We start from the raw sequence: 16,118 nt of genomic DNA, 5'->3' as shown, positions 1-16,118 counted from the left end.
AGAGCGGTCCACTGCAGAAGAATCAACACGCACCACCAACACACGTGTGCTCCTTCCTCCTACACACACAGCACGCTGACACACACACATAGTCATTTTACAACACCTTTATAGTTAGTTAATTAGTTAGATAGGTGGTAGTTAGTTGTTACTGTTATTTGTTAATAAAGAATACCGCGTTGTAATTGCATTCATTTTCGACGCAGCCGCCGGGGGATTTTGTGTTAGGATTGCAGTCGTGCAGTTGCAAAATGTGGGGTCGCTCGATTAGAATTGCGCCTACGCGGTTGTAAGGTTCCTCACTCAGTTCCTGAATACGCCCGCTCAGATGTCTTTACACCCTTTCACTTTGTGGCAGCGATGAAACGCCAAACATTGGGCGTGAAAAACACCGGCAAACCACCTGTGCGGATCAGTGAAAGCTAATTGTCAGTGGCGACCCCTGAAGGGATATGCTGAAAGGTGACCAACAAGTCTAAGCAACGGCATTTCCTGTTGGGTTAGGTGCAAGAAATGATAGATTGTTGTGTTTTTTCAAACAAAAAGAACTAGCATGTTGAAACCAAAGAAGCCTCTAAACTAGTAAAAATCTGAGAAGATTGAAGCACCGATAGAAGGTTCTCAGGATTAAGTTAATTTTGAGCCGAGTTTGTTGACAGCATGCTCACAAAAACGACAAAAGTTCTCATTTATCCGGGTCTTGAAGTTAAGTCATCGCATCTGGACTTAAACTGTCCTTTAGATCTTGAAATCTTCTTTCTAGAAATGTTTTAGAATTCATCAAAGCGGTTCCCCTTGGATGATATGAAAAATATTTCTAGAAAGAAGATTTCAACTCCAGATACCATGACTGTACTTCATGACAACCTCACCAGAGGTTAGAAAAGTCTACATGTGTTTCCAGCACGCAACAGCAAACCAACAACTTCTAAGGGCCATGTCACAAAGCTACCACGTCCATTTTACAAATTATTCAATTTCAGTTGTGTGCGCAGATGTCCATCGAGGGTTTCAGCTGATGGGTCTTCAAAATTTTTGGTGTGTTGGGAATAACACAGTTTACGTGTATTTTATGTAGTTTATACGCAATTATTACATCAAATCTTATGCAATTGTATATGACATTTGCGAAATCCTATTCCACGCATGTCTAACGGACTTTTCATGAATGTACCACCGATGTACAACCTTCGTATCGCATATACAGCACAATTGCACATTGAAATTACGTAACTGAGGCACAAATCACTAATTAATTGCATATAATCACTAACAGTTCATGTTCTACGTTGGTTTTAACTTGGTTCATTCGTGTTACATCTGTTAAAAGTTCACGTAAAGACCACAACGTTTTTCTTATTTATATTCATGTATGATCATATTCAATCTGTGCAATATGCGCAAAACGTTCGTAGTAGCTATGTGACACGGCCTGAAAATCCAAAACGACTCACATGCAAGTGAAGGCACAGGGCAAACATGCAAAGAAGCAGACATCCATGGACTCACACCAGGCGTATGTGGAGAAACGTGCACTCACAGCAGCGTGCACAGCGGACAGCCGGGGAGGAGGCCTCCACGTCAACGGCATGCTGCTGAGAGGCTCATGCTTAAATTAAACATGTGGAAAATGCAGTTAGTCCTGATCTGTTAGTGTCAGGGTGGAGGGATAATGAGGGTGGGGCAGATGAGCTACAACTGATGGTTCACGTCAGACACGGCAGGTTCTGTACATACCCAGAAAGAGCCTCTTAGGGACTCTGATCTCCTCGTCCTTACCATCTGTCACTACGACAAAGCACAAATAGGGGAGGAAAAAAAACAACAGCTGGTTTTCTTTATTTGCGTCATCGTAACCGAAGAACCCTGAAAATTCCAAATTCCTCGTTAACTCAGAAACTCTGAAGCTAAAAGCCAGAAGAAGATCCAACACTTTTCACTAGAACATCATTTTAAACTGGAATTCACTTTCTCAACATGAAAAGAAAAAGTGCAAACAACACTTAAATGAACAAAAACTGCAAAAATAAAAACATGTATTTTGATTGATTTAGCTTAATACACATTCTTTTCAAGAACTTTGAGATTGTAAAAGCAGAAGGTTTTGAACATATGTAGAAACCAATGACTGTATATGAGTACTGGACTGAGTGAGGTTCCGGTTCCATTGAAATTCAGTCGGCTTTTTTTGGCGATACAGACGTCACTGTGTTAAAACCCGAATTCCTCAGTAAGCAGTGATTGGTCTGAGTCGATCTCAGTCAATATTTTATGACAACCACCCAGGCCAATCATCAGTGACCTTGTTGGGCGTCCATCCCCTACAACCTGAAGGTAGGCTCATCTGGTTGTGTCCAAATTCCCTCAATACTCACTACTTTGTGCGCTATAAAGGGCATTTAGCATTATTTTAGGGTGCTCTAGACATTTTCCAGCAGTTTCTGTGAAAAGTGTGCATCGATACTCACAAGATTGTCAAATATAGACCACAATGCATCTAGTTTGAAGGATTTTTTATTTGAAAAGAATTGCATTTAAATATATTTTTTATAAACCATCTACATTTTCAACATGAGAACACAGTGGATTAATAAATATTCTTTATAAAATATTCATATTTATTGGGTTTTTACTTTGGGAAATTAGTGACGTCATATTTGACATTAAAAAAAAAAGGTAGTGAGCATGGTGTCCGAATTGCTGTTAAAATCCAGGCCACTACATGGTCCTGCACTATATACGTAGTTTTTTAGTAGTTAGAAAGTAGTGGGGTAATTCTGAAATAGCCTTTGTCAAACGTTTTGAACGCTCGACGCAATACCACATGCTTTTATTGAGGGATCTGAATGGTCAGTTTATAATTTGAGTAACTTGGTTAATGGTTAAAACTGGGGTTGTGTATCTTTCCCTCTCACACGATTGGATACACATCCCAATACATGGTTGACCTACCGACGTGTAGAGGATTCAACTAGCTTTGTGGCGATTTGATAAGGTCTGACTTTTTCCTAAAATTGATACAATCTAGATACTTGTCTTGTCTTGTTCATACACAATATTACCAAAAGTATTGGCTCACCTGCTTTGACTCACACATGAACTGAAGTGCCGTCACATCTCTAACCCATAGAGTTCAATATGATGTGGGTCCACCTTTTGCAGCTTTTACAGATTCAACTCTTCTGTTAAGGCTGTCCACAACATTGAGGAGAGTTTCTAGGAGTTTTGGAGCATTCTTCCAGAAGGTCATTGGTGAGGTCACACACTGATGTTGGTGGAGAAGGCCTGGATCTCAGTCTCTGCTCTAACTCATCCTAAAGGTGTTCTATGGGGTCAGGACTCTGTGCAGGCCAGTCAAGTTCATCGACACCAGTTATGTCTTTTTGTGCTAGTATGAAGCTTACCTATGACCTTAAACTCTTTATGTTTTAGAAGGTGAAATTGAAATTCATGAATTATACATGTAAGATTTCAATATGTGTAAATGCACCATACATGATGCAAACCTCCACAGACTGAACACCAGCACTATCACCTTTGGTTAAGAAAAGAAAAGATTGAACAACACTTTATGTAAACAATAATTCATGACTACTAAAATAATCGTTAGTGACAGCCCTAATAGTGTATCTGTGGGTTTCACGCTGCTTTTACTCTCACTAATGGATCCATTTATCAATATCTGTTTTAAAAACTAAAGATCCCTAAAGACAAATGGAGCAAATTGAGTTTAATCTTTGTTTTGTTTTTAAAAACGGTTCAAATTGTGTTTTAATTACATTTCAAAGCTTGTTTTTACCTGAGTCAGCGGATTTCAAACTTTTAAAAGTTATAAATGTTGTGAACTATTAAAGTGTAACAAGATCAGAGACATAAACCGCATAATTTCACCACAAAATGCAAAGAAATTCCTAAAACTTTATTCTAACAAAGAAAAGCCTTACTACTCAGATTGTTAGATAAATATACGGTAACCAGGTCAGGTTCAACAGTAAAAGGGAAATAAGAGAAAACTGAGTACTAACTTACTGCTGTCTCTGCCTGAACAAAGATTTTATGATTTGTTTAAGTATTCTGGTATAAAAATAACCTTATTTTTTGAAGCACGTTGCATTATCAAGACAGTTTACCAGTGGATAAAAGACAAGAATCTGGAAACCAAGACATCCATAGAGGTCTTACAGACTCAAACAGAAACTGTACAGCAGAACTAGAGTTAACCAGCAGTTAGCTGTTTGTATTAACTAACCTAAGCTTTTAGTTTTTCTCCACTTTTATGAAGTTTGTCTGAAATGACACCAGTGTCACAAAAAGCTGCATCTGAGATCCGATGTGCTCATTAGAGTCTCTGTTTTACAACCTTCTTTGATAATAAAGCATTATGCCAAGACCCTGAGTCATTCCTTTACCAGCTGTGTTTATTTTGGGATGCAGAATTTCCTCTGTGTAAACTTTTCCTCCATCTTTTCTTCCTTCTTATCAACATAAATGTCATCCTGTCAGAATGGCTCTGGAAACGGTTGGCCCGGGGCCAGAGACACAAATTGAGTTTTATCCTTGTGTTGAAATGACAACAGAGATATCCTGAATCCTGGATCCTGAATCGTCACAGGCGCTGCCCGTTCTGTCTGTTTGTGTTGGCCTCCCTCCTGTTGGATTACATGTTCCAGTGCCTCGTTCCTGTCTTCTCACACTCCAGTGGGTCACAGCAGAGGTTCCCCCAAACCGATGCCGGTTCTGATGGAGTCTAAATTTGAATCTTCCATTCGTAGGAAACTTTCTGTCCAACTGCCTTTTGCTTAGTTGGTGTGGACATTAATCTATAAAAAAACTCCTTCATGTAAAGCTTTGGTCACTTATATAAGATGGAAAACCAGAATGAAGAAAATCAGATCATAAACATAAAATAATGTCCGTTTTTTCTTGTTCTTTGTGAAGCATTTTGAGTGTTTTTGTGAACCGGAGCTTAATTATCAAAAGGAATTTTAAAGACAGATCCTACTTTTTAATAGATTTCCTTTCGTTATTTTCTCAGAAAATCACAAAGGTTTGACCCTGATCCCCTTGAAAGGATATCTGATGGTTAAATTCCAGTGCTGAATAGAATAAAATAGAATAGAACTTTATTGATCCCACAAAGGGAAAACTACATTCACTATTTGACAATGAACGTTATGACTCAATCATCTTTTCCATTGTTTTAACCATTAAATGTCATCATAACAAAGTCCATCAAAAGCCTTTTGTGTTTTAAATTAAAGCAGCAAAACTGTGAGGAACTTAAGAGATGAAGAGATGCTACAAACAAAGCCTTCTTTAGTTTGTCGTTTTATACACATCTGGACTGAAATTATTCTTTCTGTTAGGCTTCATAGACTCAGATACTTTTTCTTTCATTTTTTTCGTTCCTAACAGACGTCTTGTTTTGATTTTCTTGACAGAGCTGATATCTGTCCTGTTGTTGCAGGTAAAATGAAAAAAAAGTTCTTCTCAAAAGGAATCAGGTTCTATTTTTTCTGAAGAGAAAAACTGTACTTTTATTTTGAAGGACTGATCAGACTTTAGTTGAAGGTTGCTCCTGCAGTAGTACTTTGTGTGCTTTCACTTTACCAAAAAGAAAATATATCATAATCAGCTGTGATTACATGAAAATGTCAGATACTTTTTGGTACATCTGTTCCTTTATACTGCTATGTTTTACTTCAGTGAGTATTTCCAGGAAAGTAACTATGAACCTCTGAACTGAAGTTTGGAAGGAGCTGGCACCCCACCCACCGCACTCATCCTCTCACATTCACACAGAACGTCTCTGACCTATGAAGGAGCGCCGCTTGGTGCTGAGCTCGGACGCCATGCGGACGTTGGTGCACAGGTTCAGCATGACCAGCATGGTGCAGATCATGACGATGCTCTGCCACAGCAGCACCGTCTCGAAGTAACGTCCAAACCTGAAGGAGGGAGGAGAGAGGTGAAGGTCTGAATCCCAGAATGTCCAGGTGTCAGTGAAAGCACCACAGTAAAAAAAGAAAAGAAAAAAGTCATTTCTGGAGTTCCTCACAGGATCAAAGGTGATGGGAGGTATTGGACACTATTTTTAAAGTCTCTGATACGACCCAACTATGTAAAACCCTCAATCCCCCATAGGCTCAGGGCAGACGCTGTACCACTGATCGGTATTCGGAAACCATTTCAGGATAAAACTCTTTAAAAAAATGTTTTTTTTTTAAAGAAAGTAACTCAAATAGGTGTGACATCATGGATGAGAGTGGATCCCTGTGTCAGGACACACAAAGGTCTAGAGCACATCAGTGTGAGTTCTCCTGGTTCTGAACAAAACTGGTCCAAACCCAGAAGTAAACGCCACGCTGGTTCAGATGAACATCTTCAGAATTCAACATGGAATTGTAAACTCCTGATGTTTGTTTGAGGACCTGAGATGTTCATAGCCTTGATGGATGATCTGCTGAAGTTCAGAGCAAGAGATTCATGATTCCTGATCATTTGGGATCAAAAACGGATTCCTGATCTGGGAGCTACTGACCGGAAGAGGATCCTCAGGATGTTTGCCACCAGCAGAACCAGACACACGTAGGTGGAGAAGCCCTCAGCATTCTGGGAGCGCCGGATGTGTCTGTACTGGGGGACGTAGGGAACGACGCCCCCAAAAACCATGGCACCAGCTGCAACCCAGGTCACCAGGATCCCGAACCCGGAAACCAGCTGATCCAGCAGTTCCTCCTCCATCTTCAGTAGCAGCTGTTTGTCACCGGATCCTCCCGGTTCCTCGTGGTTCCTCTGCGGTCATCCGTGAGCCGCAGCTGCCGGTGTTTACAGGAAGAGCTGCTGCCACACCTTCATCATGGTCGGTTACGGCGGAGATGATGATCAACTTTAGAGCGATTGATTGAGTTTCTTAGTTTTCCGGGTCCGCTCAGAACCGCTTCGGTTCGATCCGCAGAAATGTCAACAACTGTATAAAACGACGTACATTCATAAATCTACAAGAAGAACCGTTTAAATCTACAATGAAATAACTCAGTTTCTCGATACTTGCACTGAGCGACTGCCACTCAGCCGTGCTTTCTTCTACACTTCCGTAAACGTCATACGTCATGAGTCTAGCCAAAGATCACTAGTGAGATTGAGATGACTCGCATCGCTCCGAAAAAAAACCGAACATCACATTCTAAGAAGAAGAAGAAAAATCGTTGTTTACTTTTTTATGTATGCCACTTTTTTCTAGGTTGATGGTAATCATGAATACATTTAGGGGTGTATGAATGTAAATGATAAGTGTAAAGATTTTTTAAGGACGTAGAGTTCTTCGGGTTAACATTTCGATACGAAAAAGTGTAAAGTGGACATTTGTCATGATTTTGGTTCGATTTCACACCTTTGTGAAAGGTACGAGATAGATAATGTCTCCAAAACCACCCCATAAACATTGACGACACTTGATCTACTATGGATTGGATTTATCTGCGCTTTTCCAGACGCTCAAGGCGCTTCCATTGTGTCCATTACTCATTCACACCACCACGCTGAAGTTGGCTTCCGATTCACAGCTACCGATTCGCGAGTGCACTAAGATCACCTAGAAGCGGGTCCTGTTCAAAAACCGCTGAACCTGGACTGCTCAAACCTGGATTAAATTACAACCTTTTGAAGAATGAGGAGTGGGCACAGGGAAAAGCATTGTGGCTAAATGAAATCGGAAGATTCACAGGATCAACCTGGGATGCTTCTGGGGCAGAGGAGAACATGGTCACATGTAGATTTGAATTCCTTCACAGTGAGTACAGAAGTTGTACAAACATGTCATAATCCAGCCTGTCCAACTGCAAAAAGAAGATACAACTCAATATATATTGTGTAAGTACATTGTATTTATTGATAAAACTTTTACATACACTTATTTAGCAAACTGTTTGCTTGTTTTTACTGTTATTGTAACAGAAACAATCGTTTATTTAGCATGTAACCATACATGTTATATATTTATTTTAAATTTTTGTTGCAAGGTGTGAGGACCTAAGTTACAGGCTGATGTTGACAAGTGGTCCAATGACATTATCGTACTACTTCCATGCAAAAGGTATGTATAAAGTAGCATATGTATGAGAATCAAACAAAGAAAAGTCTAAATATTTGAAACAAATGTTGGACTTTCTCACTTTTTAATATTTTCAGAGGTGCTGGGCCATGCACAGAACAAAAAAGAACATGAAAACGTACTTTTGTGCATGGGTTGCCATGTCTTCTACTGGTATCAATCCTTCACAAAAACACTTTGACAAAGAACCAACAGCGTTGCCACATCTGATCGAACTTCTTGGTGGAAAGTAAGGCGTAAAATGCAGCACTAATGTGGAGATTTACAGCATTGGGTTTTAATCGGCTTTATTTTTAATTTAATTAGCATCATATGTTTTTTCCCTAATATTGAATTTTGGAAGGAAATGTAATGTTTAAATAATTGGCATTTTTCTATTTGTATTTTTATACTGGATTGTACTATTGTATTTGTTTACACAGGTTGAGCCGGTGGCCATAACACCTGGGTGCGCCAAATCATTTTGTTGCATTCCACAGACTGGGCACAGACAAAAGCTGGTACTTTTATGATGGTCTACAGGAATCCAAGAAGGCTGGACGAGGCGACATAAAAATGTCAGCCATCAACATACAAAAGAAACTGGGAAACAGAAGTCAGATTAGACACACAGTTATGGTCAGGGTTAGCATGAGCCCCTGACTTAAGTTTGAGTTTTCTGTTCAATATTTCTTGGTTTGTTTCCTAATTTACTTTAAAGTTCCTGTTTTGGTGTTTTGCTTTAGGTTGTCCTTCCCTTGTCCCTATTACCCTTAAATTGCATAAAATCAGAACCTGTGTTAAACGTATTCTTCAGTATCACAATTTAATCCAGGTTTGAGCAGTCCAGGTTCAGCGGTTTTTGAACAGAAGCCGGTTCTAGGTGATCTTAGTGCACTCATGAATCAGTAGCTGTGAATCGGAAGCCAACTTCAGCGTTGTATTCACTCTTCATTCATGCTTGGTGATGGAAGAGGCGTGGCTGCCAGTGCGTGCCTATGGTCTGTCTGACCATCACCGGGATCTTTCACGCACACGCTGGTAGGCAGTAGCGTTAAGGTCTTGCCCAAGGGCCCTCAATGGGTGATGTTAATAGCTCGCCATTGTATGGTAACTGCACCCAGTACCATTGTTTATTCCCATCCGGGAATCGAACCCTGATTCCTCCGATCTAAGACGCGACATTCGTCATTGAGTAATTGCAGACTTGCCTCCTACACATCATATCATGACGAATCATGTGAATAAAGGCCTGTTCACACCGGGACGAATTTCGCCGGCGATTTTCGCCGACGTTTAACGCCTCGTGACTAAACAAAGGGCACCAATGTGAGTGTGCACACCGACGCGAAAAAACGCCACGCGACAAAGCGTCAAAAAAAAAAACGCCTCGGGTTCGTTTTTTTTTTTGACGCGTCGCGTCGAAATCTATTCGACCAATGAGAATGGCGCTTTTGCACACGTGTCTGTAGCTTCTGAAGTTACAGTAAAACACAACTTGGGGGCGCTCAAACACAAAACTGCCTTGCTGAGCACACATACCAGCGAAGAAGTTAGACGCCAAGTAGCGTCTACACTGCCGCGAAGAAATAATGACGGACATTCTTAAATATCCCCGAACCAAGTACCAGTTGGAGCTACTGATGCTTGAAATATTCATGTTTTCTTTGTATTATTCTGACAAGCGCGTAAATACTTGCTATCTTCTTCTGAGTAAAAAGCGACTTTAAGAAGCGTAAAGTTGTGCAGCGCCACCTTGTGTACAGGAGTATTTCTGTTTACATTAAGCGCCATCTAATGTCAGGGAAGGAAATTGCATGTTCGCTCGGCTCACCGTCAGCGAAAATCGCCTGGGTGTGAACACAAAAAACGTGGCGAAAAACGCTGGCGAATAACGCCTGGCGAATATTCGTCCCGGTGTGTACGGGCCTTAAGAGCGGTAAGAGCGATCACAGGTTCAGGCCTTTATTACAGCATAATAAACTGCACTCGGAGGTTGTGAAACATGCAATAAGAGTGTATGTGTGTGTGTGTGTGTGTGTGTATGTGTGTGTGAAAAATAGTTGTGTTTTCTTTGTCTTGCGTTTTTATTTTGTTTCCTTGTTACACTGGAAAACTTACCCAACGACAGTCTGAGCTGCTCAAAGATTGATGTTCATTCGCTGCGGGCCTAAATTAAATAATTAAATACTCTCCTCTGTTTGAATGGTGGCAGAAATCAAAAACTCAGCAAAGCAAGACTGGAGTAGTAACTATAATGTTAGTACTAAAATCTGACCCCTATACAATTCTCATCATTACGAAAGAAATTGGTTCATTCGTTGGACCGGTGAGCATTATTTTGAAGGACTCGGGCGGAAGTGTCTGTCTCTGACAAATGTGACATGCGCACATTGCGCAGTGCAAGTATGTCTGAAGCAGACGGCGGAGCTGCTGCAGAGCTGAAAGAAATAGTGAGTTACTCAATATAGAACTTTTTCTTTTAACAATAAACAAAGCCGTTTTTCTACTTCGACACATCTTTTGTTTTCTTAGATGGCGAGTTAGAGGACGTTTTGTTTGCGGGCGGAAAACAAAGTTTTAACCCAAAGTTTTCCGTCGTTGTAGATGGAAACCACTATGCGAAGGCTGCAGGACAGATTTAAGAAGACGTCTGAACAGCTGGAGTCAAACAATATCCTTCATGTTTACATTAAACTCCTGTTTGTTTCAGTATAGAAATTTTGTATTCAAGTTTCTGGAAAAGTTTGTCCTTTTGACCGCTAGAGGGCGATCAAACAGGAAGTGCACAGATTGGTTTCAGGCAGTTATGCTTATATTTTTCAAAATAAGAAAACGACTTTTTTTTTTAAATTTGTTTGTCTTTACCACTGATCTGTTAGTTGGTCCAGTTTAATCTTGGTTGTTTGTTGTCAGCTTAAGCTTATTTACTTGTTTTACTTTTGTGTACATCAAGTTGGGACTCAATATTTTATTTTATATTTTTTTATTTAAAGAAAATAACTTATACCTTATTTTTACCTGTGGGCTAACGCTCGCACCTTCAAAGTAAAAGAGCAGTTGCTGTTTTTCAAAGTAAAATACTTTTTCTTTTTGTGACTGTGAAAATCAAACGAACATCAGTTTGACTGGAGCCAAACCACTGAAGTATCAAGCCGAACTTTTCCTATCCGGGACACTTGATCAGATGGGCCGCCGCATAAAAGATTTGGAGAAGAACGTAGCGGAGCTCATGTCCCAGGCTGGCATGGAGGCGTCCTCAGATGTCAGTGAATCTATCTGATGGTATCTGACAGTCCAGATCATTATTGCAGAAAAGCCTGAGATGTTCCAGATGTTTGTGCCAAAGAAAACCAGCCAAAACTTGAATGCCAGTGTAAATCTGTTATTTTTTTTTACCTTTCATAACTTCATTTTATTGTTAAATTTCCCTCAATTGTAAATAAAGAAGGATGCAAACACGCACACAATAAAACTTAAAATGTTTATTGTGAAACCTTTGTGTCTTGGCTGAATAGGTGTCGCCTCAGAACTTCATTTCCGTTCCCACTTGACCTGTTCAGCTGAAACAAACTCACTTAAGTTTGAAAAACATCCCAAGTTTTCCTGTTTTATCACCCAGAAATGATGCAGTTCAGCTCTAAAGATGACTAATGCAACAAAAGTATAAGGTTTCCCAAATCCAAATAAGTATTTACACTTGGAAATGGCAGACAAACGCCTTTCCAGGTCCAAAATGAAAGACAATTTCTGATTCTGAACAGAGTTTCTGAGCGCAGCACGGCGTTCATGCGGCGCATTCTGGACCTTCTGAAGGCCTCATGAAGATCTGCAGCGACATTTAGGGAATCTCTGACCTGCTCTGTCTGTTTTTCACACTTCACTGATGTCCCTCCACACCTCCTCCTGCATGACAGCTGATGGTTATAGTAGGAACCTGTGGACGCAGAAGAAACTCAAACGGAGGAAACACTTTCAGAAATTTAGTGCAGTTGCCAACAGCATTTTCACAAGTTTTATTCATTGTTTAATCAGATTTGTACTTAAACTTCAGCATCTAACAGCTCTATATGAATGCAATCGTGGAAGTTTGGGCGTTTTAAAACTTCAGATGCTCCTCAGAAATGGCAAAACTGAGCTGCTGTTCTCGACTCCATTGATGTCAAACAGACATTCCTGTTAAATCTGCTGTAGACCTCCATAATGCATCTAAATGTTTTACTCAAGGAAGAGGAGCTTTCCCCAAAAAAGTATTGCCTCACGTTATGACTCCAGGAACTGGTAAATATAGTACTTAAAAATCTACTAAAGTTCTGAGTAACAGTTTTAACTTCTTATGTAATCAGACCAAAAACTGCAGCTTTTTTCAAACAGGTGCTCACTGATTACATCAACGGTTCTGGAGAATTACAGCTTTTTCTTTGTTAAAGACACAAAGTCTTTCCTGCTTTGGGTTAATAATGGGTTGTGTGTTTTACCTCACAGCACTGATCAAGTTCATCTTCTGTTACTGATGCGTTCTTCATGGTGTCAGACATAAAGCTGAAGTACGCACAGAAATCCTCACACTGATGCCAAACATGACCCACCATGAGTTCTAATGTTGTCCCCAGAACAAATATACAAACCAAGAATGAACTACTAGACTAATGTGGTCACTGTAGCTCCGTAAAAATACTGATTTCCCTTTATTAGATATACTCAAGTAAAACAATTCTGTAAGAAAACTACTCTAAGAATAGGTACAGTAGTATGTCTTATTGCATTTTATTTTCTTTGTATCATGTTTTCTGTGGTTAAAGAATTAATTGTGAGAGAAAAATCAACAAACCACACCTATTCAAATGTAATTTTTATTTTCATAATAATAGTCTGTTCCTGATGAATGAGTGCTTTTTTCTGCTGTGTTTTAGGTCACATGAATGCACAAAGACAAAAAAGAAACAAAAAATTAAAGCTCGGATACCAAATTATAGAACAATTTTTTATTTTATTTCTGTTAAATCTTTTAAAAATAAAAGTCTGGAGAATGTTTTATGTAACTAAACTTGTATTAAAACCTGTGACTGAATTCAGAGAACCTATGATTGTTTATTAGAAATGAATGTTAAGTGTAACTCTGCTGAGAGCTGAACAGTTTCTCTTATCCTTTCTAACAAACCAGATGAATACTTAAAAAAATATACTCTCTTTTATACTTAAGGAACCTTAATTCTTAATGAACCACTCATTCTTTGGCATTTAATTTTTGCGATTGTTGGAGAAATTAATTAGTTTTGTAATTGATTTTGAGAAAAACTTCACAACAGGAATGTTAGGTTTTCTAAACTGAGGCAATACTACCCTCTAGTGGTTAGTTGGTGTTACTACACCGCTAGAGCTTGTTGCTGTCCATGGTGCTGAATTCTGCCTCGGAAGTGGGATGTGTATTTAACAACAGTAACGGGTTAAAACAGATTACGGTATTGTTAATAATACCAATATATGACAAATACGAGATGAAACGTTTTTCTGTGTCATTTTGTTCAGAGAGTTCAGCTGCTGAGCAGGGACTTTTAGGATTTGTCAGATGTTATCAGACTCCCGGTCATGAGGGAGGAACACCCCCACCCTCCCGTCACAACAGACGGTTGCCAGACACATCCTTTGGTCAGATGTGACTCATGCACACTGTGTGGTTTGCATGTCCAGCTGCTGTACCAGCAGTGTCTGTGCTGTAGGGGGCGCTGTTGATAAAAGCTGGGGTGGACAGCTACTGTCTTGATGGTTGTTTCAGTCTGAAGGTCTTGGAGCGAATCACAGCAACAGTTTGTGTGTCTCATGCTTCATTGGGATGCAGATCTTCTCAGTGTGATCAGGCACGTGTCCGCATGGTTTCACCTCAGATATGAACTGCTCTCACAGCGATGCTTAGCTAAAGACAAAGAGCAGCTTCTTGCAGTGTTGCCACGGCAACTGGCACTGAATTCCATGCGTGCATGTGCGTTTACTTGTGAGTGACCGCTTGTGTTTGGAGGGCAGCCATGAAACGCCGGTAAACAGGGAAGAAGTTTCCCGGCATTTGGACCGTAGGGACGTCATGGAGGTCCGGGTGCTGGCTGGTTGAGAGGCGAGTGGGTGCGTGAAGAGCTGTGGTCAGCAGCAGTGGGAGGCTGAGAGGCTTGCGTGCCTGCGTGTCCTACACTGCATGGTCACAGCTTTTCACTGGATGGTGGGGGAAGCTCTTTGAAGTGTGCTTGTTACAATTATCCACCACATTTCCCTCCATCATCCTACTGTTGCACACTTCAGTCACAAGTAAAATGTCAATAATCTAAACTGTGCTCGCGTCTTCTCTCTGTGTGGATCTGGAAATCAGAAACACTCCTGTCTGTTGTTGATTTTTTTCCACATGCAGTATGACAAGTGTTTTCTGGCACCAAAGTGTTAACTTTGTCCATGGAGTCACGTCTGTTCTTTGGCTTCCTTCACTCTTTGTCTCACACTTTATTTTTACTCTTAATGTTCTGCTGCCCCTGAGTCCCATTATTGGGTGAAGCAGCTTGGATCCCAGAGCTCTTAGATAAGAAACACTGAATCCCACGTTACTCCTCAATGTGGATGTAATCTGTAAGTACCTATGGTAAATGTTACATCTATGGACCTTTCCACTATGTTAAAACTTTGAGAAGATTTGATGTGACCGGTAACCAGATGGAAGGTGTTTTCAAAGGAGTGTCGTGCACAATGTTATGATGATTTAAGCCTAATCAGTACTGTGTGGGAAATGTTTTATACAGTACATGCAAACAGCAAATCTTTGCTTAATCTACAGTAAATTTGTCCTATTTATGGTCTAAATTTAGATAAAACGTATATTGTCAAAGTGTTCCCAGTGGTCTTTTAATTTTGATTACGCCAATTTTGGCCAAAAAGACGTGTCGTTTATAGGACGTAATTTCTTCAGGGCACCAGGAATTATGTGGGTTGGACCTTTGGTGCAGAGAAACCCCATCCCCCTTTCCCCTCCCCATTGCTGAGAGCTCTCTGTTTACACTCTCTCCCACTAGCTTACAGCGACTCACAACCCCAAGTTAACATTAGCGGTGCAACAAAAATCGTAATCAATATCAGATCTATCCAGCCGTACAGTTTAGATCCAGATTCCAGATTCTAAGACGTTCATGGATCCATTTGTCTGCAGGTCGATGCATCAGAATGGAGCAGAGCAGGAAGACTATGACCTGCCGTAAGTTCTACCTCACATCTGCACATCTGGTCTGCCTCGACCTCTAATTCACGAGGATTCACAGGATATATACTGCTGGATCAAAAGGTTCTCAGTACACCTGACGCAGATGTACTGAGGAACTTTTTCTTTGTTCATCAGAGGCTTGTGCAATCATTTATTGTTGATATAAATGAAGAGTCAGCAGAAACTCCTCCCACCCATCCTTCCATAGCTGTGGACGATGGCGAGCCCGCTCTGTTTTCCCTACAGGCAGCAGCGTATCCGAGATGACGTCAGTGTTAGACTCTCACCCGCTGAACAAGCTGCAGGGGCCTTGAGCTAAAGTACCACTCTGTCACACTGTTGTACCTCTTTCACCATCACCCACCACTTACACTCTAAGATGGCAGCCACTTAGCACCGTGCAAACACTTCAGGCAGTAAATGTTGTTTGTTCCCTTGTTATTTCATCCTCTGTGTTACAAAACACTGCCTCTTTAGTGGGAATGTTTGACATTCTTCAAGTTTTACCAGAACCCAACAAATCATAAAACATGGCTCATGTTTTATCCTCTGAAATCCATGGGGGAGTTTGGCGGTGCAGAATCAGCGGAGTGTGAAAGAGAGCCACAGTTTGAAGCCTCTGAGCTTTTAGCCTTCTGCTGTCCTGCTCTTTTGGTTCCATAAAAGTTTAGTTGATTCAGGGTTGAGTTGGTTCCAGCATCAATTGTGCGACATTGCAGGATTGCATGGCGTGTCCATTTGAAGATGATTTAGTGGATGAAGAAGCTCAGATAATACTTTTTCCACCGTGAG

The 16,118-nt window shown here is 40.5% G+C and overlaps 2 protein-coding genes across 9 annotated transcripts in view; one reads left to right on the top strand and one right to left on the bottom strand.

The window, feature by feature from the left end:
• slc66a2 (solute carrier family 66 member 2) overlaps positions 1 to 7,165 on the bottom strand; it is a 35,805-nt gene extending 28,640 nt beyond the window's left edge. Inside the window, exons 1-3 of one of the 8 annotated variants that reach the window (XM_078954545.1) lie at positions 6,542 to 7,165; positions 5,815 to 5,948; positions 1,738 to 1,782 (exon numbers count right to left, since the gene is read on the bottom strand). In XM_078954545.1, the coding sequence (XP_078810671.1) occupies positions 1,738 to 1,782; positions 5,815 to 5,948; positions 6,542 to 6,744 (382 nt within the window). In that variant the 5' untranslated portion in view covers positions 6,745 to 7,165. Of the gene's footprint in view, positions 1 to 1,737; positions 1,789 to 5,814; positions 5,949 to 6,541 lie in introns of all 8 variants that reach the window. The other 7 variants (XM_078954544.1, XM_020707368.3, XM_020707369.3 and 4 more) reach the window with 7 other exon arrangements.
• A 3,228-nt stretch (positions 7,166 to 10,393) lies between these two features.
• hsbp1l1 (heat shock factor binding protein 1 like 1) lies at positions 10,394 to 11,588 on the top strand. The gene is made up of 3 exons (XM_004074253.5): positions 10,394 to 10,545; positions 10,700 to 10,766; positions 11,272 to 11,588. Exons 1-3 carry the CDS (start codon positions 10,477 to 10,479, stop codon positions 11,373 to 11,375), a joined length of 240 nt encoding a protein of 79 aa, XP_004074301.1. The 5' UTR covers positions 10,394 to 10,476; the 3' UTR covers positions 11,376 to 11,588.
• The last annotated feature ends 4,530 nt before the right edge of the window (positions 11,589 to 16,118 follow it).

This window comes from Oryzias latipes, chromosome 11, assembly GCF_053564925.1.
Source record: "Oryzias latipes strain Hd-rR chromosome 11, Olatipes_Hd-rR_3.1".
In the NCBI taxonomy this organism is placed as follows: Eukaryota; Metazoa; Chordata; class Actinopteri; order Beloniformes; family Adrianichthyidae; genus Oryzias; species Oryzias latipes.
Note: the sequence above shows the minus strand (reverse complement) of the source record. Positions and strands in the feature narration are given on the sequence as shown.